This window comes from Coregonus clupeaformis, unplaced genomic scaffold (genome assembly GCF_020615455.1).
Source record: "Coregonus clupeaformis isolate EN_2021a unplaced genomic scaffold, ASM2061545v1 scaf0195, whole genome shotgun sequence".
NCBI lineage: Eukaryota > Metazoa > Chordata > Actinopteri > Salmoniformes > Salmonidae > Coregonus > Coregonus clupeaformis.
This window is the reverse complement of record NW_025533650.1, coordinates 1,287-27,332: the sequence shown is the minus strand read 5'-3', so window position 1 is coordinate 27,332 and position 26,046 is coordinate 1,287. Positions and strand designations below refer to the sequence as shown.

Below are 26,046 nucleotides of genomic sequence, written 5' to 3'. Positions count from 1 at the left end.
CAACATGGGTTGTAATGTGGCTTTTTTACTGGCTTGGCTTCCTCACGGATTTTACCCACGCACCGCTACTAATAGGCCTACATTAAAGTCACCAAATAATGTCCAAAGTCCCAACCCATAAAATAAGTTACTTTTAGGCTACTATTTGTTTATAATTGTATGTATATAGATGGCCTTTTGCAGGGGTCCCAAACTACATTCAGCTGCGGCACGATTTTTTCTTGAGCAGATTGTTGGGTGGCCGGAACATAATTACAAATAAAATTGTACACTATAATTGACCACAAGAAGCCCAAACATATAATATTTGACCAAAACATAAATCATTTCAAACCTTGATTACATTGGGATACGATAAAATATGTCTCTCTATTATGTGTGGGAATACTTGGGAACAGGTTTCCTAAATTAAAATCACTTTGAGCTGATTTCCTGGTGTTTTTACAGTCTTTAATGTCGAACAATGAAAACTTTCTCACAAAACTTGGGGGGCAAAATATAATCACCCCGCGGGCCGCCATTTGGGGAACCCTGTTTTTTTTTTTTGTCGTTTAAGCACTAATATTTGGTGATGTAAACAGCCTTAATCACGCCATTATCATAGAGAGCAGCGTAAAAGTTTTTATTGGGGGCCGAAACAAAATGCGGATGTGTGTGTGTGAGCGAAGTGCTCTCATGTGCGGAAACGTCATCTGTGACCCTCCCTCACAGTTATTTTGTAGTTCACGCGTAGTCTCACCCCTCTCGCGGTCGGTTCTCCAGATGCTGCAACTCGTCTGATCTACGCCTTTTCCCGGCCAACTACCGTGCTATCCCTCAGAGAGAAAGGATAGGTGGGACACAACGAAAAATAAAGTTGCCTAATTTGTAGTTTAGACCTACCCAGGACAGTCAGAGCGGATATCCATCGACACAGAAAGTATAGAAAACCCCGCCTTTACTCGTCTCGCCATCTCTCAATTTCTCCCACCTACTCTTTCTTTTTCTCTCAATCCTTCTTCCTATTAAAATGGTTTTTGACTGGATGGAAAGATGTGGATAAACGGCGGAAGTGGTCAGGCCGGACCCTAATCTCAAACACCGACCCACCGGGCCGTCACGAGCGCAGCAAGCAGATTATATTCAACAGCACGGAGCTATACTTTCTCCGGTTGGACTGATTTCCTGCTCAGCGGGCGAATTTTCTGCTCAGCATATAGGAAACCGCCGTCTGTTCTGTGCGCTCTAACCCAAGGTCTCGTACATCGCCTTGGACCTCAGTGAAAAGGGATTGGGACCAAAGTAAGTACCTTTATCTCAATCACATCATGGGGACTGTTATTGTAATAGAAACTGAATAACGGTTTGGTCTGAATATGCACTGTGTTTCTACAATCGCCAGCTCTCTACTCTGTTGTCTGTCCAAGTGTTGAAGATTTTAAACCTAATCCTACCCTTAACCCTAACCCTAACCACACTGCTAACTTTATGCCTAACCCTAGCCTTAAATTACTACCAAGAAGATAGTCAATTTTGACTTTGGCTATGCTAACCTTTCTGTTATCTAGGCATGTAGCCCACAATGAAGCTCGATCACTTCTACACGCGTCATTACGCAAGCCACGTACGTTTATCCTATGATGAGACATCTTAATAGCCAGGCCTATGAAAAAGATTATGTCCTCACGTACAGACTATTGCCGCGTTCAGAACAACTGGGAACTCGGAAAAATACGAAGTCAGATCATGACGTCGGTGATCTTCAGGTCGGAAAGTCGGGTTCTAGAAAGAGGCCCGAGTTCCAGAGTTGGAATTCCGAGTTGGAGGATTTTTCCCAGTGTGAGCTCGTTTTTTTCCGAGTTCCCAGTTGTTTTGAACGCACTGAAGTCGGAAGTCGGAGATTTCCGAGTTCCCAGTTGTTTTGAACACGCCATATAACCTATTGTGTTTTGCGCCTTCTGACAAATTGTAAAATAAAAAAGCTTAAAGGTGCAATATGCAGAAATTGCTCAGCCATTTCCTAGTTGCTAAAATTCTAATAGTTCGCCTAATTTCATTTTATGTGACAAAACAAGTGTAGAGAATCATTGTACAATCCAAACCACTGTGAAATATATTTAAAATAACCCAAAATATTGAATTTTCAGCTGTTTGAAGCAGGTGTACAAAACCGAAAGTAAAAGAGGCAAAAACTAAACGTAGGAATGTGAGGCATACCGGAGTGGCATGTAACAATGAATAAGCTAAAATGAATGAGCTTATAGGTCATATTTACTCTTTATAACTTTGAATTTCAACTATATCTTAAACTTTTGACTGTCAGAAATGCATCCTTTAAAAAAAAGAACAGGATCACAGATCACAAACAAACACTGATGAATCAATAGTTGACTGTTAATCATTGAATAGAGTCACATCAAAGATCTGAGTCCTAACTCTCTACCCTCCATCTATCTGTTAGGCTTTACTCCTTCAGTCATTTTTATTTTCTCATTTTACTGCTGTCTTGTCCACCTATCACACAGGGTTACTGATTGACAAGCAGCCTTTGTAATCACATCAGGTAGGGATTTGTATTCTCTCTGAGCAAGCTAAATACAATCAACTACTGCCCTATTATACAAACACACACTCCTCTCCTCCCTCCCTCTCTTCCTCTCTTCCTCCCTCCCCCTCTTCCTCCCTCCCTCTCTTCCTCCCTCCCTCTCTCCCTCTTCCTCCCTCCCTCTCTCCCTCTTCCTCCCTCCCTCTCTCCCTCTTCCTATCCTCCCTTCCCTCTGTCTCTCCTGCCCTACTATGAACGATTAAATTAATTATCAGTAGAGTATAGGCCAGGGCTCTCCAACCCTATTCCTGGGGAGCTACCCTCCTGTAGGTTTTCGCTCCAACCCCAGTTGTAACTAACCTGATTCAGCTTATCAACCAGGTAAATAGTAGAATCAGGTTCGCTTGATTAGGGTTGGAGTGAAAACCTACAAATCAAATCAAATCAAATTGTATTGGCCACATGCGCCGAATACAACAGGTGCAGACATTACAGTGAAATGCTTACTTACAGCACTTAACCAACAGTGCATTTATTTTTAATAAAAAAGTAAAATAAAACAACAACAAAAAAGTGTTGAGAAAAAAGAGCAGAAGTAAAATAAAATAACAGTAGGGAGGCTATATATACAGGGGGGTACCGGTGCAGAGTCAATGTGCGGGGGCACCGGCTAGTTGAGGTAGTTGAAGTAATATGTACATGTGGGTAGAGTTAAAGTGACTATGCATAAATAATTAACAGAGTAGCAGCAGCGTAAAAAGATGGGGTGGGGGGGCAGTGCAAATAGTCCGGGTAGCCATGATTAGCTGTTCAGGAGTCTTATGGCTTGGGGGTAGAAGCTGTTGAGAAGTCTTTTGGACCTAGACTTGGTACTCCGGTACCGCTTGCCGTGCGGTAGCAGAGAGAACAGTCTATAACTAGGGTGGCTGGAGTCTTTGACAATTTTGAGGGCCTTCCTCTGACACCGCCTGGTATAGAGGTCCTGGATGGCAGGAAGCTTGTCCCCAGTGATGTACTGGGCCGTACGCACTACCCTCTGTAGTGCCTTGCGGTTGGAGGCCAAGCAGTTGCCATACCAGGCGGTGATGCAACCAGTCAGGATGCTCTCGATGGTGCAGCTGTAGAATTTTTTGAGGATCTGAGGACCCATGCCAAATCTTTTCAGTCTCCTGAGGGGGAATGGGCTTTGTCGTGCCCTCTTCACGACTGTCTTGGTGTGTTTGGACCATGATAGTTCGTTGGTGATGTGGACACCAAGGAACTTGAAGCTCTCAACCTGTTCCACTACAGCCCCGTCGATGAGAATGGGGGCGTGCTCAGTCCTCCTTTTTTTTCCTGTAGTCCACAATCATCTCCTTTGTCTTGGTCACGTTGAGGGAGAGGTTGTTATCCCGGCACCACACGGCCAGGTCTCTGACCTCCTCCCTATAGGCTGTCTCATCGTTGTCGGTGATCAGGCCTACCACTGTTGTGTCGTCTGCAAACTTAATGATGGTGTTGGAGTCGTGCCTGGCCATGCAGTCATGGGTGAACAGGGAGTACAGGAGGGGACTGAGCACGCACCCCTGAGGGGCCCCCGTGTTGAGGATCAGTGTGGCAGATGTGTTGTTACCTACCCTTACCACCTGAGGGTGGCCCGTCAGGAAGTCCAGGATCCAGTTGCAGAGGAAGGTGTTTAGTCCCAGGATCCTTAGCTTAGTGATGAGCTTTGAGGGCACTATGGTGTTGAATGCTGAGCTGTAGTCAATGAATAGCATTCTCACGTAGGTGTTCCTCTTGTCCAGGTGGGAAAGGGCAGTGTGGAGTGCAATAGAGTTTGCATCATCTGTGGATCTGTTGGAGCGGTATGCAAATTGGAGTGGGTCTAGGGTTTCTGGGATAATGGTGTTGATGTGAGCCATGACCAGCCTTTCAAAGCACTTCATGGCTACAGACGTCAGTGCTACGGGTCGGTAGTCATTTAGGCAGGTTATCTTAGTGTCCTTGGGCACGGGGACTATGGTGGTCTGCTTGAAACATGTTGGTATTACAGACCCAGTCAGGGACATGTTGAAAATGTCAGTGAAGACACTTGCCAGTTGGTCAGCACATGCTCGGTGTACACGTCCTGGTAATCCGTCTGGCCCTGCGGCCTTGTGAATGTTGACCTGCTTAAAAGTCTTACTCACATCGGCTACGGAGAGCGTGATCACATAGTCATCCGGAACAGCTGGTGCTCTCATGCATGCTTCAGTGTTGCTTGCCTCAAAGCGAGCATAGAAGTGGTTTAGCTCGTCTGGTAGGCTTGTGTCACTGGGAAGCTCGCGGCTGTGCTTCCCTTTGTAGTCTGTAATAGTTTTCAAGCCCTGCCACATCCGACGAGCGTCAGAGCCGGTGTAGGACGGTAGCTCTCCAGGAACAGGGTTGGAGAGCCCTGGTGTAGGCTAGTTAAGTTAGGTTGAGTATCTGGACATGGAGATACCAGAGGTCCTCTCTGTCCTCAGGGCTGCAGTGCTTGTCAGTCTTTATCTAAGGCTGATAGTTACATTTATATTTTACATTTTAGTCATTTAGCAGACGCTCTTATCCAGAGCGACTTACAGGAGCAATTAGGGTTAAGTGCCTTGCTCAAGGGCACATTTACGTCATTTAGCAGACGCTCTTATCCAGAGCGACTCACCAATTGGTGCGTTCACCCTATAGCCAGTGGGATAACCACTTTACAATTTTGGGGGGTAGAAGGATTACTTTATCCTATCCCAGGTATTCCTTAAAGAGGTGGGGTTTCAAATGCCTCCGGAAGGTGGTGAGTGACTCCGCTGTCCTGGCGTCGTGAGGGAGCTTGTTCCACCATTGGGGTGCCAGAGCAGCGAACAGTTTTGACTGGGCTGAGCGGGAACTATGCTTCCGCAGAGGAAGGGGAGCCAGCAGGCCAGAGGTGGATGAACGCAATGCCCTCGTTTGGGTGTAGGGACTGATCAGAGCCCGAAGGTACAGAGGTGCCGTTCCCCTCACTGCTCCATAGGCAAGCACCATGGTCTTGTAGCGGATGCGAGCTTCAACTGGAAGCCAGTGGAGTGTGCGGAGGAGGGGGGGTGACGTGAGAGAACTTGGGAAGGTTGAACACCAGACGGGCTGCGGCATTCTGGATGAGTTGTAGGGGTTTAATGGCACAGGCAGGGAGGCCAGCCAACAGCGAGTTGCAGTAGTCCAGACGGGAGATGACAAGTGCCTGGATTAGGACCTGTGCCGCTTCCTGTGTAAGGCAGGGTCGTACTCTCCGAATGTTGTAGAGCATGAACCTGCAGGAGCGGGTCACCGCCTTGATGTTGGCGGAGAACGACAGGGTGTTGTCCAGGGTCACGCCTAGGCTCTTCGCACTCTGGGAGGAGGACACAGCGGAGTTGTCAACCGTGATGGCGAGATCATGGAACGGGCAGTCCTTCCCCGGGAGGAAGAGCAGCTCCGTCTTGCCAGGGTTCAGCTTGAGGTGGTGATCCGTCATCCATACTGATATGTCTGCCAGACATGCAGAGATGCGATTCGCCACCTGGTTATCAGAAGGGGGAAAGGAGAAGATTAGTTGTGTATCGTCAGCGTAGCAATGATAGGAGAGGCCATGTGAGGATATGACAGAGCCAAGTGACTTGGTGTATAGGGAGAAAAGGAGAGGGCCTAGGACTGAGCCCTGGGGACACCAGTGGTGAGAGCACGTGGTGCGGAGACAGCTTCTTCGCCACGCCACTTGGTAGGAGCGACCGGTCAGGTAGGACGAATCCAGGAGTGAGCCGCGCCGGAGATGCCCAGCTCGGAGAGGGTGGAGAGGAGGATCTGATGGTTCACAGTATCAAAGGCAGCAGACAGGTCTAGAAGGACAAGAGCAGAGGAGAGAGAGTTAGCTTTAGCAGTGTGGAGAGCCTCCGTGACACAGAGAAGAGCAGTCTCAGTTGAATGACCAGTCCTGAAACCTGACTGGTTTGGATCAAGAAGGTCATTCTGAGAGAGATAGCAAGAGAGTTGGCTAAAGACGGCACGCTCAATAGTTTTGGAAAGAAAAGAAAGAAGGGATACTGGTCTGTAGTTGTTGACATCAGTGGGATCGAGTGTTGGTTTCTTGAGAAGGGGAGCAACTCTCGCTCTCTTGAAGACGGAAGGGACATGGCCAGCGGTCAAGGATGAGTTGATCAGCGAGGTGAGGTAGGGGAGAAGGTCACCGGAGATGGTCTGGAGAAGAGAGGAGGGGATGGGGTCAAGCGGGCAGGTTGTTGGGCGGCCTGCAGTCACAAGTCGCAGGATTTTATCTGGAGAGAGAGGGGAGAAAGAAGTCAAAGCATAGGGTAGGGCAGTGTGAGTAGGACCAGCAGTGTCATTAGACTTAACAAACGAGGATCGAATGTCGTCAACCTTCTTTTCAAAGTGGTTGACGAAGTCATCCACAGAGAGAGGAGGGGGGGGGGCGGGGGGGGAGGATTCAGGAGGGAGGAAAATGTGGCAAAGAGCTTCCTAGGGTTAGAGGCAGATGCTTGGAATTTAGAGTGGTAGAAAGTGGCCTTAGCAGCAGAAACAGATGAAGAAAATGTAGAGAGGAGGGAGGAAAAGATGCCAGGTCGGCAGGGAGTTTAGTTTTCTTCCATTTCCGCTCCGCTGCCCGGAGCTCTGTTCTGTGAGCTCGCAATGAGTCATCAAGCCACGGAGCTGGAGGGGGAGGACCGAGCCGGCCGGGAGGATAGGGGACACAGAGAGTCAAAGGATGCAGAAAGGGAGGAGAGGAGGGTTGAGGAGGCAGAATCAGGAGATTGGAGGGAGAAGGATTGAGCAGAGGGAAGAGATGATAGGATGGAAGAGGAGAGAGTAGTGGGAGAGAGAGAGCGAAGGTTGCGGCGGCGCATTACCATCTGTGTAGGGGCAGAGTGAGTAGTGTGGGAGGAGAGCGAGAGAGAAAAGGAAACAAAGTAGTGGTCGGAGACATGGAGGGGAGTTGCAGTGAGATTAGTAGAAGAGCAGCATCTAGTAAAGATGAGGTCAAGCGTATTGCCTGCCTTGTGAGTAGGGGGGGGACGGTGAGAGGGTGAGGTCAAAAGAGGAGAGAAGTGGAAAGAAGGAGGCAGAGAGAAATGAGTCAAATGTGGACATAGGGAGGTTGAAATCCCCCAAAACTGTGAGGGGTGAGCCATCCTCAGGAAAGGAACTTATCAAGGCGTCAAGCTCATTGATGAACTCTCCAAGGGAACCTGGAGGGCGATAGATGACAAGGATATTAAGCTTAAATGGGCTAGTGACTGTGACAGCATGGAATTCAAATGAGGAGATAGACAGATGGGTTAGGGGAAAAATTGAGAATGTCCACTTGGGAGAGATGAGGATTCCTGTGCCACCACCCCTCTGACCAGATGCTCTCGGGGTATGCGAGAACACATGGTCAGATGAGGAGAGAGCAGTAGGAGTAGCAGTGTTTTCAGTGGTAATCCATGTTTCCGTCAGCGCCAGGAAGTCGAGGGACTGGAGATTAGCATAGGCTGGGATGAAGTCAGCTTTGTTGGCAGCAGAACGGCAGTTCCAGAGGCTGCCTGAGACCTGGAACTCCAGGTGTGGGGTGCGTGCAGGGACCACCAGGTTAGAGAGGCAGCAGCCACGCGGTGTGGGGCGTTTGTGTAGCCTGTGCGGAGAGGAGAGAACAGGGATAGGCAGAGGCATAGTTGACAGGCTGCAACAGATGGCTACAATAATGCAGAGGAGATCGGGATGAAATGAACTGAACATCAGGGAAAGGAGAGAGCAGGCCTCCCTCACCAAAAAAATAAATAAATATATAACTCTCCCAACTTCCACCTCAGAAACTATAATTGTTTCACTGAACCACCCAAATAAAACTCTCCCAACTTCCACTTTAGAAATTAGAATTGTTGTAAGCTACAGCAGACTGTTATCAGTAGCTGTAATTAAGTACAGCAGCTACCAACCACCTAACGTTAATGCCTCGGATGAGGTTAGAAAAACAGCTGAATGGTAGCAGCTAGCTGGCTCAATCACAGGTACTCTCAAGCATGAAATAACATTGGAAACAGCTAACCACAGTTGCTAAAAGTTACCGGTAGCTACCCTCTAGCTAGCTAGCTTTGTTGGTCCAGGTAGTGGGTAAGCTAGCCTCGTGCTTCGCCTGGGCTCCGCCGAATAAAAATCCTTACCTACAATAATTACCTACAATAATAACCTACAATAACTACCGGAGTAAGCTACCTATAATACCAAACTACAATACCTACCTACAATCTAAATACATGGTTTAAGCTTAACTCAACACCATATAAGAAGCCAAGCTTACCTTTCATAACGCAGCAATGATTAAACGTTGGGTAGCTAGCACAAAGATATTGTATTTAGCTACCACAGCCTGCTGGTAGTGTTGGCTAGCTAGCAATGGCTACTGTGTTGACTTTGTTTGAAAAACGGCGTCGCTGTGAGCGAATGTAGCTGGCTAAAAGGATATTGTTTTTAGTTGCTACCGCTGCTAATAGCAACTCGCCAGCTAATCCAGGAGGTGAGTTAGCGAGCTAGCTTCGTGCTACATCCGGCACCGCCGAATACAAAAGTAACCTACAATAACTACACAACAGCTACCCGCAACAGCCCACGATGCCTACCTATACTACTTAATAATATACAGCCCACGATGCCTACCTATAGTACCTAACTACAATCTAAATACATAGTTTAAGCCTTACTCGACAAAGCCCAAGCTATGTATAAAGCCAAACTGGCAGACTGCAATCAGTAGCCGAAATTAGGTACAGCAGCTACCGACCACCTAACGTTAATGATAATGAGGTTAGAAAAAACAGCTGAAGGTGGCAGCTAGCTGGCTCAATTACAGGTACTCTTAAGCGTGAAATAACATTGGAAACAGCTAACCACCGTTGCTAAAAGTTACCGGTAGCTACCCTCTAGCTAGCTAGCTTTGTTGGTCCAGGTAGTGGGTAAGCTAGCCTCGTGCTTCGCCTGGGCTCCGCCGAATACAATCCTTACCTACAATAATTACCTACAATAATAACCTACAATAACTACCGGAGTAAGCTACCTATAATACCAAACTACAATACCTACCTACAAACTAAATACATGGTTTAAGCTTAACTCAACACCATAAACGAAGCCAAGCTTACCTCTCCTGCTAGAGAAAACACAACCTCTCCCGTCAGCAACACCAAGGAACTGATGTTATCACGATTAATCCCTAGCCTACATACATTCATGGAAATGATATAATGATTAATAAACACTACATAATTTAGGTAGTCTTTATTCATACCTATTAATCAGTGTCTTACTATGACCTGAGCAGCAGTGAAGTGGGTTCTCTGGCCAATCAAATCAAAATGACAGTGAAATAAACTTAAAGAGAAAGGATATAGCTGATGTTGTTGCCTGTACAAGGGTTACTAACCTCTAATAACCACTTATGTAGATACAATGCCAATTTTTAATTTTTTTTATTTCACCTTTATTTAACCAGGTAAGCCAGTTGAGAACAAGTTCTCATTTACAACTGCGACCTGGCAGTTGTAAATGAGCCAAAGGACACATGCACATGTAAATATGAACACGCACGCACACACGGACACACTGTATCTATATAAGGTGTACATTGTGTGTGATTACTCATCCAGTCAGATTCTCCAGTGAGGGAAGAAGAGGGGTGTTCTGGGTACAGCTGAGTTAATACCAACAGATGGATGATGAAATACATGGAGCTGTAGCTGAGTACAATGTTAGAACAGTGTGCTGGCTGTCACTATCTGGCTGTATAGTCATGTACTGTACACTGCAAATGTTTCATACAGCACAGTGTGTACATTTTATGGCATGTCTGTCTGTGTGTGGCACTCTCATTTCAGTAAAGTGCTCTTTTACAGGGTCACAGCAGGGAGTACAGTCCAAACATCCTCTCCCTCTGCTAGTTGGAGAAGGAGAGGGAGACAGAACAGAATATTGCGGTTAAAAATGTCTCAGGCATGACTTGCATTAAAGTTAATTTGCAGTCATAGTTGGTTATATCAGTTTGTGTGACTACAGAGGGTCACGCTCTGTATCTCTAAACCTTTCTCTGTATCTCTAAACCTTGTAATCCGAGGTCATGAAATTCCATTTTTAGTTTGAGATTAACTAAACCAGAATGTGGACTTTAATCTGGTTGTGGATTGTATTACTTTATTGTTTCATTTACACTGACTATAAATCATTTAACCTGACATAATTTAGACCCACTGCTGAACAAAGTCTATCTTGTTCAAGAGATTTTATCTCAGTAGGCCAAATCCTAACTTGAGGTCTGCCTGTCACGCAAACCTCCCATTGACTGGAAGCATGATTTACAACATGAAAGTCTCAGTTATGCACGCTGATCTAAAATTAGAATTAAGGCCACTGAAATTGGATTTAGTTCAGTGTTCTCTCTCTCTCTCTATATATATATATATATATCGACTCTACTCTACTCTAATACCCTGGTCGTCTCTGTGTGCCAGAGGATGTATGATATGTGTTATGACTCACCATGAATAGATGGTTTCCTCTGATAGACCAACAAGCTCTCTTTCTCTCTCTCTCCCCTCTTTCTCTCTTCTCCCCCCCCCTCTCTCTCTCCCCTCTTTCTCTCTCTCTCCCCTCTTTCTCTCTTCTCACCCCTCTCTCTCTCCATGTATGTTTTGAATGTCCCTCAGATCAACCACCAGAGAGGGCAGCTACTAGATGACTGTTCAATTCCATAGGGATGTTATTCACCAGGGAGATGCTAGGGGAATGAGAGCACTAATCTGTGTTCACATTCTCAGACTGGAGTGTACCAGACACTAGCATGGTCTGCCAGGGTCTTCCTCCTTAGAGGTCCTGTAAGGTGAAGTGGAGGATCTCAGGAGTGAGTGAATCAGTGTCAGTGAACTGACTAACTAACTAATGGACTGGTCAGTGATATATCACAGACCAGGGGTTGAGAAACTCTGTTAGTGTTAGTCTGCTTTGACTACTCACATTCTCCTGTCAGACAGCGCCACAGAGACAGAGGGAGGAAGAGAGAGAGAGCACTTCCACTCTCCCATCCAGCCAGAGAAGGATCCTCCGTCTGATTGGCTCAGCAGAATGGCCAGAGTCCGGTCACATGATCCTGTCAGCCAATAGGAACTGGAGTTGGGCTTCTGTCAGGAAAAGTGCTGTAGCATGCTGGATGAGGCCTCTGGCTGACCTGAACAAGTATTTTTCTTTCAACTGTTGCGAAGGACACACACACACACACACTGACTCATGAACACTGGTGTTGATTGAAATGTCACCACCATGTTTCTAATGTTTATCTAAATTAAATCTATGATTCCTCCTATGGAGAGATCGCTAGGCCATACGCTGGCATGCTGAAACCTCCAGTTAGGCCTACTCTACTGTTTACTGCAGGTAGGGCTGCTTTACGACCACATGGTGTTGTGACCAGTGGTTATTACACAGAGAAGTGAGTCTGACCTTTATTGTTTCTCTCTGCAGTCTGTGATGTGTTATGATCACCTTTGGACTGCACTGTGGCTCTGTTTTGTAGCAGGGAAGATTCCTGTATCTGTGCTGTTGTGGTTAACTCTGCCTAGAAAACTCACCTATACAAGAATCAACTGCCTAAAGCACAGTAGGACATAGGCATTTCTATTCCTAAAATGTATGTTGCTTTTTAGAATTGGCTGTGAGAGTGAAATTTGGAATTCTTCTAAGGAGTGTGTGGTAGTTCTAAGCAGTGTACTGTTCCCTAGCCTCCTCTCTGCTCTGTGTACGTCTGCTCCTTCCTGTTGTGATCTTCAACAGTATTTTACAGAGTTCCTTTCTACATTTCTGGAATAGCAGGCAATCTGAGAGACGTGCCCTAAAGGCATGGAAAGTACAAGAGTTCAATATCTCTGCTAGTGTGCTCACAGAAGGTCAACAGGGTTCTTCACCTGTCCTGTCCCACCAGGATTCTGCACCCCCCCCCCCTGTCCTGTCTGTGTTGTGGAGGTGTTGGTTTCTCAGTGAATACATGGACCCTCCCTCCCTGCCTCTGAGTTCAGCAGGATGATGTTGTATCAGTAATCTCATGATGCTAGCAGGAATGCTATGCTGCAGAGAAGTGTGGACGGGTGAAACAAAAGCATTAATGCTGTCTCAATAGCAGCAGCACCCACCCATGACTCAGTGTCATTAACCTAGCAGTGTTTCTACAACAGGATGTGCAGGGGTTTGCCAAAACCACATCCTATAGCCCACGTTTGAGAAACTACTTTTGACACATCAACATGTGTCTATATCACCACTTATTGTTTTTAACATTCATTTTTTTATTTTATTTAACCTTTATTTAACTAGGCAAGTCAGTTAAGAACAAATTCTTATTTACAATGACGGCCTATCCCGGCCAAAACCTCCCCTAACCCGGACGATACTGTGCCAATTGTGCACCGCACTATGGGACTCCCGATCACGGCCGGATGTGACACAGCCCGGGATCAAACCAGGGTCTGTAGTGACGCCTCTAGCACTGAGATGCAGTGCCTTAGACCGCTGCGCCACATCATCTGCACTCATCTCAATAGACATGATAGGTGGATGCTTTATAGCAGACGTCCAGGTGTCCTGTCCACTTCTATCAGATCAGTGCTGACAGAGGAGATGAGATGACGAGAGGAAGGCATTTTAGAGTATGGAGATACACCCATGATGCAGGAAAGGAGATGAGGAGGGGAAGACGATTGAGATGCACCCTCTGAGTTGTAACAGGAAACGTGTCTGGTGTTGATGAGTAACCTGCTATGATGTGGAAATTACTGAACAATGACAGCGTCTCAGGGGAGAGTGTATGTGAGAAGGGGAGGCTTCTGTAGCCATAACTTAGTGTTGCAACATGTAACTTCATTTACCGTCTTGTTAGTGTGACTGGTGTATGGAGATCCACACCTACATAACCTAAGCTATTCAAAGCTAGCCTAGCGTTAGCTAACATTTTTATTGAAGCTTAAAGGGTCAGTTCTGTATTAGCCGGTAGCTCCTATCCGTTTCATGTTAACCAATATGAAAAGCCCAATATATCTCAGTGTATGCTACTGTTGGGTGTCAGCGGCGCTCCCTTCCCTGGCTGTATATCGGTCTTTAATGTGTGTGTAAATCCAGCTGCATAGTTGAGAGAGCCAGGCCTGCTCTGTGTCTGGGTCTGGGAGTGATGTTAGGCAGGGAGGGAGGCAGGCAGGCAGGGAGAGAGTCCTCGCTCTGCTTCTCAGAGCTTCCGTCAGCTGGGGAGGGAACCTACTCAATGAGGCAAGTCCTGGAGGGATCAGGGAGGGGGAGTGAATAGGGGAGGGGTTTGGGGGCCGAGGAGAATCGGGGGAGTAGGTAGGGTGTCGTCAGAGAGGATTAGGGTAGTGGTTTGGAGAGTGGGTGGGGTTTGAAGAGAGGTGCAGGGTTTAGAGTGTACAGTTTAGGGTGGAGTGGTGATAGGGGGGTGGTGTGTGGGAGGACATTCAGACTCAGCCATGATTCATACTGTCCCCCACCCAACTCCCGCCCCCATCCTACCACACCCAAATCACAGTCAAAGTAAAGCTTCTCTCTACATGTCATCGATGTCTCAAATCAGGAAACCAAGTGTTTGTTTCTTGAACTTCAGGAATGTGACTGAAAAAGTGCCTCAGGCCTTGAAAAAGAAAAAAAGAAACTGATTGAAGGAGATATCATCTTGCAACGTGGTCTTAGATCATTTTGTATTGTTCTGTACGTAAATCCGAGACACATAAAAACATAAATGCAACATGCAACAATTTCAAAGATTTTACTGAGTTAGAGTTCATATAAGGAAATCGGTCAATTGAAATAAATAAATTAGGCCCTAATCTATGGATTTCACATGACTGGGAATACAGATATGCAAAAGGTAGGGGCAGGGCCTCCCGAGTGGCGCAGTGGTCTAAGGCAATGCACTGCATCACAGTGCTTGAGGCGTCACTACAGACCCGGATTTGATCCCAGGCTGTGTCACAACTGGCCGAGACCGGGAGTCCCGTAGGGCGGCGCACACTTGGCCCAGCGTCGTCCTGGTAAGGGGAGGGTTTGGCCGGAGGGGCTTTACTTGGCTCATCGCGCTCTAACGTTCCGGGCGCATGCAGGCTGACATCGGTCGTCAGTTGAACAGTGTTACCACTGACACGTTGGTGCGGCTAGTGGGCGGGTGTTAAGGAGCGCGGTTTACCGGGTCATGTTTCGGAGGATGCATGACTCGACCTTCGCCTCTCCTGAGCCCGTTGGGGAGTTGCAGTGACGAGACAAGATTGTAATTGGGGAGAAAAAGGGGGTGAAAACAAAAAAATTACCCCAAAAAAACGCAGCGCAACGCAACCCAACACTTACCTACCAGTTCATGCGAACGGTGTCCATTTCGGCATCACTCTTCCACCTTTCAAAATGAATTCCAATGTTTATCAGATTTCTGGTCATGAGCAGTCTTTTTCTTGCTTCTTTTTCTCTTTTGGGGTCAAGTTGATTCAGATCCAAGAACCGAGAATGGTGCTTGTTGCTGTCGACATTTTCTGAAAATGTTGTCCTTGCAACCCAAACTGTTTATCTGCAAACAAGTTAGCTAGCTAGTGACTTCCACCCCAGAGCCATGACTAAGTAAAGGTTGTTTGAGTAGGTGGGATTTCACGCGGATTCCATCTTTAATTTGAGCCAGTTTGCTACAGCAGGAAAGTAATCCTACTGCAATGTAGATTATAATGAATTTACATTTTTGTAGGGGTTGATACATTTTTCGTAAGGGAAAATTAAATCTGAAATTTCAAAGTGGAAATTACAAACTTCAGAAGCCTTCTTAAACCTCAAATACACGACAAGTTTTACATTTCCTGCATTGCAGGAAAGTTATACTGCAACAGGGTGATCAAATGAAGATCCTACATCTGTAATTGAATGGGGAAGATTTGCACAATGTCATTACATCTAATTAGTTGGTGCCAATCTTTCCTATTCATTTGGCCTGCAGATTTATCCCAATGCATGTGATGTGGGGTTTACACAACAGATGGTATAGATTAGAATATGGATTTGACTTCAGACGACTGTTGAGGTATGAACATTTCCACTAGACTGATTGGGACGTTTCTTGTTGTTTAACTGCGGTGAGAGAAATGGATAAATAAACATTCATTAATTCAGTTAGTGATTTGAACCCTTTCTTTCCATTCTTCCTGTGTCTGGCTAGGATGAGATCGAGAAGGAATAGACAGACATTGTGACATAAAAGAGACCAGGAAGTAGGCTACACATGGGGGCCAACTGGTCACATCCTTTCATTTACTGGAAATTCAAATAAAACCACAAGGGATTATTAACTCCTTCCTCCCACCCCCCTCAGGCAGTATGCTGCCAGGGGTGTGCTGTGTGTGTGTGTGTGTGGACTGTGTGTGTGTATCTTTACGTGTGTGTATATGTCAGTATATTAACCCTCTTCTCTGCTCTCTCCCAAGTATGGTGTCCAGTCTGAGCGCGTGGTTCTGGAATGAGCGGCTGTGGTTCCCTGAGGGGCTGGGCTGGGCTGACCTGGAGGACAAAGATGGCCGTGTCTACGCCAAGGCCAGAGACCTCTGGGTGGCGCTACCCATCGCCGTAGCCTTCCTCGTAATACGACAGATCTTCGAGAGGTACGTCTGTCCGTCTGTCTGTTTGGCTGGCTGGCTGACTGTCATCCCTCATAAGCTAAATGCTCTGCCTCTTTCACCCGTCTGTCTACATGTGTTTTATACCTCTTCTTTCTACTCTTCTTCTTCCTTTCCTATGCCTCTCCCTCTTCTCCCCCCTCCTCCACGTGCTCCACCCTTTTTCTCCTTCCCTCCCTCCCATCTCATCCCTCTCTCCCCTCCTCTCTGTGTGGGCAGGTTAGTGGCCACTCCCCTGGCTGCTGTCATGGGGGTGAAGGAGAAAGTTAGGCTCACAGTGTCACACAACCCCACACTGGAGTCATTCTACTGTAACACAACCAAGAACCCCACACAGGTAACACAACTAGAAATGACTACACACGCGCACGCAAGCACAGAGACACATGTACGCACGCACACGTTAACACTACACAATTGCTACAGATCTTAATTTGTTCACTTTTGTTGCAAAAAACATTCTGCACAGCAGGAAATGCAAACTTGTAGTGTTTTTGAGTTTTAAAAAGGCTTCTAAAGTTTGTCATTTCAGACTTGGTTTGCCCTAACGAAAAATGTATCAACCCCTACACAAATGTCCATCCACCTAATAATTCACATTTCCTGTTGCTGCAGAATAATTTTCCTGCTGTAGCAAACTGACTCAAATTAAGGTCCTACATCTGTATACAGCACCACACAAATCATTATGCTAAACTGGATCCCCTTCTACCCTTCTGTGTCTCTCTCCCGCTCTCCCGCTCTCCTACAGAGTTCTATAGACAGCCTGTGTAAGCAGACAGGTTGTTCAGAGAGACAGGTGCAGAGATGGTTCAGGAGACGCAGGAACCAGGACCGACCCAGTCTACTGAAGAAGTTCAAAGAGGCCAGGTACACACAACACACATATACACACACACACACACACAAATATCCACATGCATACAGACACCCACACATGAACACACACACACAAAACAAGATAACAAAACAACAGCTTCACAAACAGCTGCTCTAATCAAATCAGCACATGTCTGCGTGTAAAAGCATGAGTCTATTTACAGTATATCTGACACTCATTATATTGCCAGCCTGGTTTTATCAAGGCTGCTCCTACCCCCAGGGCCACACACACATACATACATACACACACACACACACACACACACACACACACACACACACACACACACACACACACACACACACACACACATACACACACTGCCCGCCCCTCGCTCCCTCACCAGTCCCAGGAGACAGTTTGGCCCTATCAGCAGAATCAGTTTATATCCAAGCAGTGTGTGTCATTGTTATAGGACTGAGACAGTGACTGTGTTACACTAATACTGAGATCACTACATGAGACAGCGCCCTAAGCCAGAACTACTGACAGACAGCAGCCTCTTATAGAAGACTGGCCTCTCATTCTGTTATGTGTATGGTACATGGTAATGCGCTACTGTTTAATATAGGATCCCAAATCAATTATGCGATTATGCGTCATTCCTTGATAATGTCCAGTAGCCATTGTAGAGCATGATACCTGTATCTGCAGTTCTGTGTCTTAGAATATGTAGATAACAAGTGTAGATAACAACCTGTAGTTAATATCACAATCACTAGTGTAGATAACAACCTGTAGTTAATATCACAATCACTAGTGTAGATAACAACCTGTAGTTAATATCACAATCACTAGTGTAGATAACAACCTGTAGTTAATATCACAATCACTAGTGTAGATAACAACCTGTAGTTAATATCACAATCACTAGTGTAGATAACAACCTGTAGTTAATATCACAATCACTAGTGTAGATAACAACCTGTAGTTAATATCACAATCACTAGTGGCAACATCATATCATCATGTCATTATCATCATCATTACATCTAAAATTCACACAGATGATTCTCATGAGATTATGGATGTGATTTGTATTGAGACGGTATTCTCTGTGTGTACCCCAAGAGTTCAGTCTGTGTGTGTGCGTGTGCGTGCGTGCGTGCGTGTATTGTTAGTTGTTAATGGTGTGTATCACTGTGTGTGTATTGCGACATCCCTGTCCTGAATCAATCTAGTGTTTCTCTTCACACAACAGCCTCACTGTCCCTCTCTCTCTTTGTCTCTCTGTCTCTCTCTTTCTCACACTGCGGTATCCTACTCTCTCTCAGCCTTCTATCTCCTTCCACTTCATCTCTCTCTCCCTTATTCCCCTGCTGAGTGTATTATTTCTCTTTATCTCTTCCTTTCTTTCACCTCCTCATCCTCCTATATCTGTAGTCAGCAGGTTGTTGTGTTGTACAGTACTGGAGGTCTCTATCTGTAGTCAGCAGGTTGTTGTGTTGTACAGTACTGGAGGTCTCTATTTGTAGTCAGCAGGTTGTTGTTGTACAGTACCGGAGGTCTCTATTTGTAGTCAGCAGGTTGTTGTTGTACAGTACCGGAGGTCTCTATTTGTAGTCAGCAGGTTGTTGTTGTACAGTACCGGAGGTCTCTATTTGTAGTCTGCAGGTTGTTGTGTTGTACAGTACTGGAGGTCTCTATCTGTAGTCAGCAGGTTGTTGTGTTGTACATTACTGGAGGTCTCGCTCTGTATTCAGGAGGTTGTTGTTGTACAGTACTGGAGGTCTCTCTCTGTAGTCAGCAGGTTGTTGTGTTGTACAGTACTGGAGGTCTCTATCTGTAGTCAGCAGGTTGTTGTGTTGTACAGTACTGGAGGTCTCTCTCTGTAGTCAGCAGGTTGTTGTGTTGTACAGTACTGGAGGTCTCTATCTATAGTCAGCAGGTTGTTGTGTTGTACAGTACTGGAGGTCTCTATCTGTAGTCAGGAGGATGTTGTTGTACAGTACTGGAGGTATCTCTCTGTATTCAGAAGGTTGTTGTTGTACAGTACTGGAGGTCTCGCTCTGTATTCAGGAGGTTGTTGTTGTAGAGTACTGGAGGTATCTCTCTGTAGTCAGCAGGTTGTTGTTGTACAGTACTGGAGGTCTCTCTCTGTAGTCAGCAGGTTGTTGTGTTGGACAGTACTGGAGGTCTCTCTCTGTAGTCAGCAGGTTGTTGTGTTGTACAGTACTGGAGGTCTCTCTCTGTAGTCAGCAGGTTGTTGTGTTGTACAGTACTGGAGGTCTCTCTCTGTAGTCAGCAGGTTGTTGTGTTGTACAGTACTGGAGGTCTCTCTCTGTAGTCAGCAGGTTGTTGTGTTGTACAGTACTGGAGGTCTCTCTCTGTAGTCAGCAGGTTGTTGTGTTATACAGTACTGGAGGTCTCTCTGTAGTCAGCAGGTTGTTGTGTTATACAGTACTGGAGGTCTCGCTCTGTAGTCAGCAGGTTGTTGTGTTGTACAGTACTGGAGGTCTCTCTCTGTAGTCAGCAGGTTGTTGTGTTGTACAGTACTGGAGGTCTCTCTCTGTAGTCAGCAGGTTGTTGTGTTGTACAGTACTGGAGGTCTCTCTCTGTAGTCAGCAGGTTGTTGTGTTGTACAGTACTGGAGGTCTCTATCTGTAGTCAGCAGGTTGTTGTGTTATACAGTACTGGAGGTCTCTCTGTAGTCAGCAGGTTGTTGTGTTATACAGTACTGGAGGTCTCTCTCTGTAGTCAGCAGGTTGTTGTGTTGTACAGTACTGGAGGTCTCTATCTGTAGTCAGCAGGTTGTTGTGTTATACAGTACTGGAGGTCTATCTGTAGTCAGCAGGTTGTTGTGTTATACAGTACTGGAGGTCTCTCTGTAGTCAGCAGGTTGTTGTGTTATACAGTACTGGAGGTCTCTCTCTGTAGTCAGCAGGTTGTTGTGTTGTACAGTACTGGAGGTCTCTCTCTGTAGTCAGCAGGTTGTTGTGTTGTACAGTACTGGAGGTCTCTCTCTGTAGTCAGCAGGTTGTTGTGTTGTACAGTACTGGAGGTCTCTATCTGTAGTCAGCAGGTTGTTGTGTTGTACAGTACTGGAGGTCTCTCTCTGTAGTCAGCAGGTTGTTGTGTTGTACAGTACTGGAGGTCTCTATCTGTAGTCAGCAGGTTGTTGTGTTATACAGTACTGGAGGTCTCTCTCTGTAGTCAGCAGGTTGTTGTGTTGTACAGTACTGGAGGTATCTCTCTGTAGTCAGCAGGTTGTTGTGTTGTACAGTACTGGAGGTCTCTATCTGTAGTCAGCAGGTTGTTGTGTTGTACAGTACTGGAGGTCTCTCTCTGTAGTCAGCAGGTTGTTGTGTTGTACAGTACTGGAGGTCTCTATCTGTAGTCAGCAGGTTGTTGTGTTGTACAGTACTGGAGGTCTCTCTCTGTAGTCAGCAGGTTGTTGTGTTGTACAGTACTGGAGGTCTCTCTCTGTAGTCAGCAGGTTGTTGTGTTGTACAGTACTGGAGGTCTCTATCTGTAGTCAGCAGGTTGTTGTGTTGTACAGTACTGGAGGTCTCTCTCTGTAGTCAGCAGGTTGTTGTGTTGTACAGTACTGGAGGTCTCTATCTGTAGTCAGCAGGTTGTTGTGTTGTACAGTACTGGAGGTCTCTCTCTGTAGTCAGCAGGTTGTTGTGTTGTACAGTACTGGAGGTCTCTCTCTGTAGTCAGCAGGTTGTTGTGTTGTACAGTACTGGAGGTATCTCTCTGTAGTCAGCAGGTTGTTGTGTTGTACAGTACTGGAGGTCTCTCTCTGTAGTCAGCAGGTTGTTGTGTTGTACAGTACTGGAGGTCTCTCTCTGTAGTCAGCAGGTTGTTGTGTTGTACAGTACTGGAGGTCTCTATCTGTAGTCAGCAGGTTGTTGTGTTATACAGTACTGGAGGTCTCTCTCTGTAGTCAGCAGGTTGTTGTGTTGTACAGTACTGGAGGTCTCTCTCTGTAGTCAGCAGGTTGTTGTGTTGTACAGTACTGGAGGTCTCTCTCTGTAGTCAGCAGGTTGTTGTGTTGTACAGTACTGGAGGTCTCTCTCTGTGTGACAGAACTGGGAGGCTACTGTATGACTGTTCCCATTGTGTGCTGGGAAGTTGGCACGGGACTGTTCTACAGTAGCCGTGTGTGTTTATATGTGTGTCCTGATTTGACATTCTCAGCATAGGAGATGAGATTGGTCTGGGCATCAGTGCCTGCACGATACCAGCTTATACTTCCCCTACTTTCAAGCAAAGTGTGTGTGGTGTCTTCACCCTACCCTAGTAGAATGCGTATATCTCCCTGTGTGCATGTATGTATGTTCTGTTTACTGTACATATAGCATAACGTGTGTGTGTGTGTGTGTGTGTTGTCCAATGATTTCCCCCTACAGTTTAGCAGAATGTGTGTATGTGCATGTTATCTTTACTGTACATATAGCATAAAGTCTGTGCGTGTGTTGTCCAATGATTTTGTGTGTTCTCTTGCAGTTGGAGATTCACCTTTTACCTTTTTGCTTTCATTGCTGGCCTGGCTGCCCTCGTCGACGTGAGTACTGCTGTTTCACCTTTGACCTTTAAATTAAAGTGTAACAGGATACTAAGATAGAATAGAAGCCTTGTGAACAGCAGTGCTGGTTATATCAGGGACAACTGAGTATAAAATGTAATGTTTTTATAACATGATTAATAAAGAACTTACGAATGACACCGGAAGAGAATTATAAAGCCAAATTAATATATAGAGTGAAAATGATTTATCACTTCTTCTGTTTCAATGCTGTATTTCTCTGTGACTGAAATTAGAACTGTCCAATTTATGTATGCCTCTCTCTTTCTCTCAGAAACCCTGGCTGTATGACTTTAAGGAGATGTGGCAGGGCTTCCCTATTCTGGTATGTCCCTCTGGTTATTGATGAGTGGTAACTAATACATTGTAACATAGGAAAGTCATTGGAAGGCATAAATCATAATCAATCATATCATGTTATGTCCAGTGTTTGACTGTGTTCAGACAGCATATTATGGAAGTGTCAATGTATGTTATTGATATTATCTTGCTCTTTCTCTCTCTCTCCCCCCTATTTTCTCCCCATCCCATCTCTCTCTCCATCCCTCCATCTCTCATCTCTCCCCCAGACTCTCCTGCCGTCTCAGTATTGGTACTATATGATAGAGCTGGGTTTCTACGGCTCTCTAATCTTTAGTGTGGCGTCAGATGTCAAACGGAAAGTAAGTGTGCACCATGCCTGCTCTATAAAACACACTATGCTTGTAACAATCAAGTATACAGTATACAAATGAACCACTAAAAATGGTGGTACAGAATCCCTTTACTTACAGTCCTATTCACTTTAAGAGTCAGTCAATTACAGCACGCAGATCATCCAAATATTCTTCCATACAGGGGGAGTAGAGTTTACAATGTCAGGGATAGTGGTTAACCAAGCCTGCACACTCTGTTAGCTACAAGTGATTCATTGAAAGCAGTAAGCAAGTCTTTCCGATCACTTTCCTGCTGTTGGCATGGTGTTGACTTTGTGCTGACGACCAGGGGTTACTGTCATGGCACTGATGACAGTGTCAGTGTGTATAGGGACAGGGGGCAGGGGGCTACTGCAGGAGGTGGACATTAGACTGATATGACGTGTTTGTGTGTGTGGAGCCGGAGGTTTAAAGGGGAGTTTGTCAGTGGACTCTGCTCCACTAGGGCAGGTCAGTACAGACAGCATGTACAGTACCAGTCAAAAGTTTGGACACACCTACTCATTCAAAGGTTTTTATTTTTACTATTTTCTACATTGTAGAATAATAGTGAAGACATCAAAACTATGAAATAACACATATGGAATCATGTAGTAACCAAAAAAGTGTTAAACAAATCAGCATATTGTGATGAGGTGGTGTTGAAGCAACGACCAGGATGGTGGTGTTACCTTGGGAGAAGGGAAGATCAGTTAGAAAATCCACACTTAGGTGAGACCATGGTCGTTGTGGAACTGGTAAAGGTTGTAACTTACCAGCTGGGAGGTGCCTGAAATGCGATCTCCCTCCATCTCCACACCTGAGGGGGAAATGTGGTATCCAAGGAAGGAGACGGACTGCTGGAAAAACATACACTTCTCTGCCTTAGCATAAAGGTAATTTTCCAACAGTCGGGCCAGCACCTTGCGAACCAGGGATACATGCTCGGCACGCGTAGCGGAATACACCATGATGTCATCGATGAAACACCTCGTTCACAAAGGACTGGAAAACTGAGGGAGCATTCATCAAACCATAGGGCATCACCAGGTATTCATAATGCCCCGTGGTTGTGCTGAATGCTGTCTTCCACTCATCTCCTTCTCGGATACGTACCAGGTTGTACGCACTCCTGAGATCTAATTTGGTAAAGAAGCGCGCCCCATGCATTGATTCAATCACTGAAGGAATGAGGGGGAGAGGATAACTAAATCTTATCGTCTCCCTGTTCAGTGGTCGATAATCAATGCACGGGCGCAGACCTCCGTCCTTCTTCTTCACAAAGAAGAAACTCGAGGAGGCGGTTGAAGTGGAGGGACGTATATATCCCTGGCGCAGGGACTCGGTGACATATATCTCCATAGCCACCGTTTCAGCCTGTGACGGGGTATATATGACTCCTGGGAGGTACAGCGTCTACCCGGAGGTTTATCGCGCAATCCCCCGCCCGATGAGGTCATAACTTAGTCGCCTGCGTTTTAGAGAACGCTTGCGCCAGATCGAGGTAGTCAGGGGGAATGTGCACGGTGGAGGTACTGTCTGGACTTTCCACCGTAGTTGCACCAACGGCAACACCTAGACACCTATCCTGACACTCTCGCGACCACCCCGTGAGAACCCTCTGCGGCCATGAGAAGGTGGGGTTGTGGAGTGCTAGCCAAGGGATACCTAATACCACAGGGAAAGCAGGAGACTCAATGATGGAAAAAGTAACCTGCTCACAATTAGTCTCCTCGGTAATCATGGTGACTGGTGCAGTAAATTCCTTAACCAACCCGGACCCTAATGGTCGACTATCAAGTGCTCTGATTGGGCGTGGAATGGATAGGGGAATCAATGGAATGCCTATACGGTGTGCGAATGCCCTGTCCATAAAGTTCCCAGCTGTGCCTGAATCGACTAGCGCCTTACACTGGGGAACTACCATGTGCTCAGGAAAGGAGATGTGTATTTTACAGTGCGCAGCAGAGGGCTCTGAACGAGTGTGGGTGTTCGAAACCTGGGGTGATGCGAGAGTGCCCTGCCTGCCACCTCCAAACCCAGAAGAGCATTGACGAAAACGTGTGGTGAAATGTCCCTTCGCGCCACCAGTGTGGCATTGGCGCTGTCGTCCTCCGCTCTCTCGGCTAGCGGTTCCACCAATCTCCATCCATTCTGGATCCGAGTCGGCCGGGATGGAAACGGGCAGACCTCCTCCAGGACGTCCTCTGGTTGCCAGCAGGTTGTCCAAACGAATGGCCATGTCCACCAGTTGCGAGAAGGACAACATGGTGTCACGGCAGGCTAGCTCCCGTCGGACGACCTCTCGCAGATGACACCAGAAATGGTCGATCAGGGCCCGCTAGTTCCACCCGGACCCAGCTGCCAGAGTTCAAAACTCCAATGCGAAGTCCTGCGCAGTCCTCGTCCCCTGCCTCAGGTGGACCAGCCACTCGTCCACCTCTCGACCCTCGGGCGGGTGATCGAAGACCGCCCGGAAGAGGCACGCGAACTCCCCGTAGTTCTCCAACGCGGCTCCTCCTTCGTTCCACACCGCATTGGCCCACTCCAAGGCTTTCCCCGAGAGGCAGGAGACGAGGGCGAACACCCTCTCCCGCTCTGATGGGACCGGCCGGATGCTGGAGAAGTAGAGCTCCAGTTGGAGAAGGAATCCTTGGCACAGCGCCGCTGTCCCGTCGAACTCCCATGGTCGGGATATCTGGATCCCTCCGGGTGCTGGGGTGTAGGTGGCGGGATCCGGTTGGCCAGCTGGTCTCGACGGATCGGGCTTTCTCCTCTCCAGGCGTTGGACAACCTGAAGAACCCGATCCATCGCTTCACCCAAGCTGGCTAGCATAGTTGAATGCTCCTGGACCTGTTCCACAACTCCAGGCATGCGCGTCTCTCCCGCTGACTCCATATCGGGTGGGTGATTCTGTGGTGAGGTGGTGTTGAAGGAGTCAGGCGCAGGAGGGTAAATCACATCCTCCACAAGGAGAGCCAGTTTCATCATAGCGCATGATGGTTGTTGCGACTGCACTTGAAGAAATGTTCCAGATTGACTGACCTTCATGTCTTAAAGTAATGATGGACTGTCGTTTCTCTTTGCTTATTTGAGCTGTTCTTGCCATAATATGGACTTGGTCTTTTACCAAATAGGGCTATCTTCTGTATACCCCCCCTACCTTGTCACAACACTACTGATTGGCTCAAATGCATTAAGAAGAAAATAAATTCCACAAATTAACTTTTAAGAAGGCACACCTGTTAATTGAAATGCATTTCAGGTGACTACCTCATGAAGCTGGTTGAGAGAATGCCAAGTGTGCAAAGCTGTCATCAAGGCAAAGGGTGGCTATTTGAAGAATTTCAAATATAAAATATATTTTGATTCGTTTGACACTTTTTTGGTTACTACAGTGAGGGAAAAAAGTATTTGATCCCATGCTGATTTTGTACGTTTGCCCACTGACAAAGAAATGATCAGTCTATAATTTTAATGGTAGGTTTATTTCAACAGTGAGAGACAGAATAACAACAACAAAATCCAGAAAAACTCATGTCAAAAATGTTATAAATTGATTTGCATTTTAATGAGGGAAATAAGTATTTGACCCCCTCTCAATCAGAAAGATTTCTGGCTCCCAGGTGTCTTTTATACAGGTAATGAGCTGAGATTAGGAGCACACTCTTAAAGGGAGTGCTCCTAATCTCAGTTTGTTACCTGTATAAAAGACACCTGTCCACAGAAGCAATCAATCAATCAG

The 26,046-nt window shown here is 46.4% G+C and overlaps 1 protein-coding gene across 2 annotated transcripts; it reads left to right on the top strand.

The window, feature by feature from the left end:
* The first annotated feature begins 713 nt into the window (after positions 1–713).
* LOC123481026 (ceramide synthase 2-like) lies at positions 714–22,798 on the top strand. Of its 2 annotated transcripts, none has more exons than XM_045214061.1 (7): positions 714–1,281; positions 16,024–16,197; positions 16,432–16,549; positions 16,964–17,082; positions 21,548–21,605; positions 21,901–21,951; positions 22,196–22,798. In XM_045214061.1, exons 2-7 carry the CDS (start codon positions 16,025–16,027, stop codon positions 22,358–22,360), a joined length of 684 nt encoding a protein of 227 aa, XP_045069996.1. In that variant the 5' UTR covers positions 714–1,281; position 16,024; the 3' UTR covers positions 22,361–22,798. The 2 variants fall into 2 exon arrangements, with proteins under 2 accessions (XP_045069996.1, XP_045069995.1); XM_045214060.1 differs by lacking the exon at positions 714–1,281 and adding an exon at positions 11,161–11,746.
* Positions 22,799–26,046: the final 3,248 nt, after the last annotated feature.

What these genes read in the sequence shown, in the direction of transcription:
- LOC123481026 (XM_045214060.1), top strand. Translation starts at nt 11,655, where the DNA reads ATGATCCTGTCAGCCAATAGGAACTGGAGTTGGGCTTCTGTCAGGAAA. An exon ending in CAACCAAGAACCCCACACAG is followed by an intron (nt 16,550 to 16,963) that starts GTAACACAACTA and finishes GCTCTCCTACAG; the next exon opens with AGTTCTATAGACAGCCTGTG. An exon ending in AAGAAGTTCAAAGAGGCCAG is followed by an intron (nt 17,083 to 21,547) that starts GTACACACAACA and finishes GTTCTCTTGCAG; the next exon opens with TTGGAGATTCACCTTTTACC.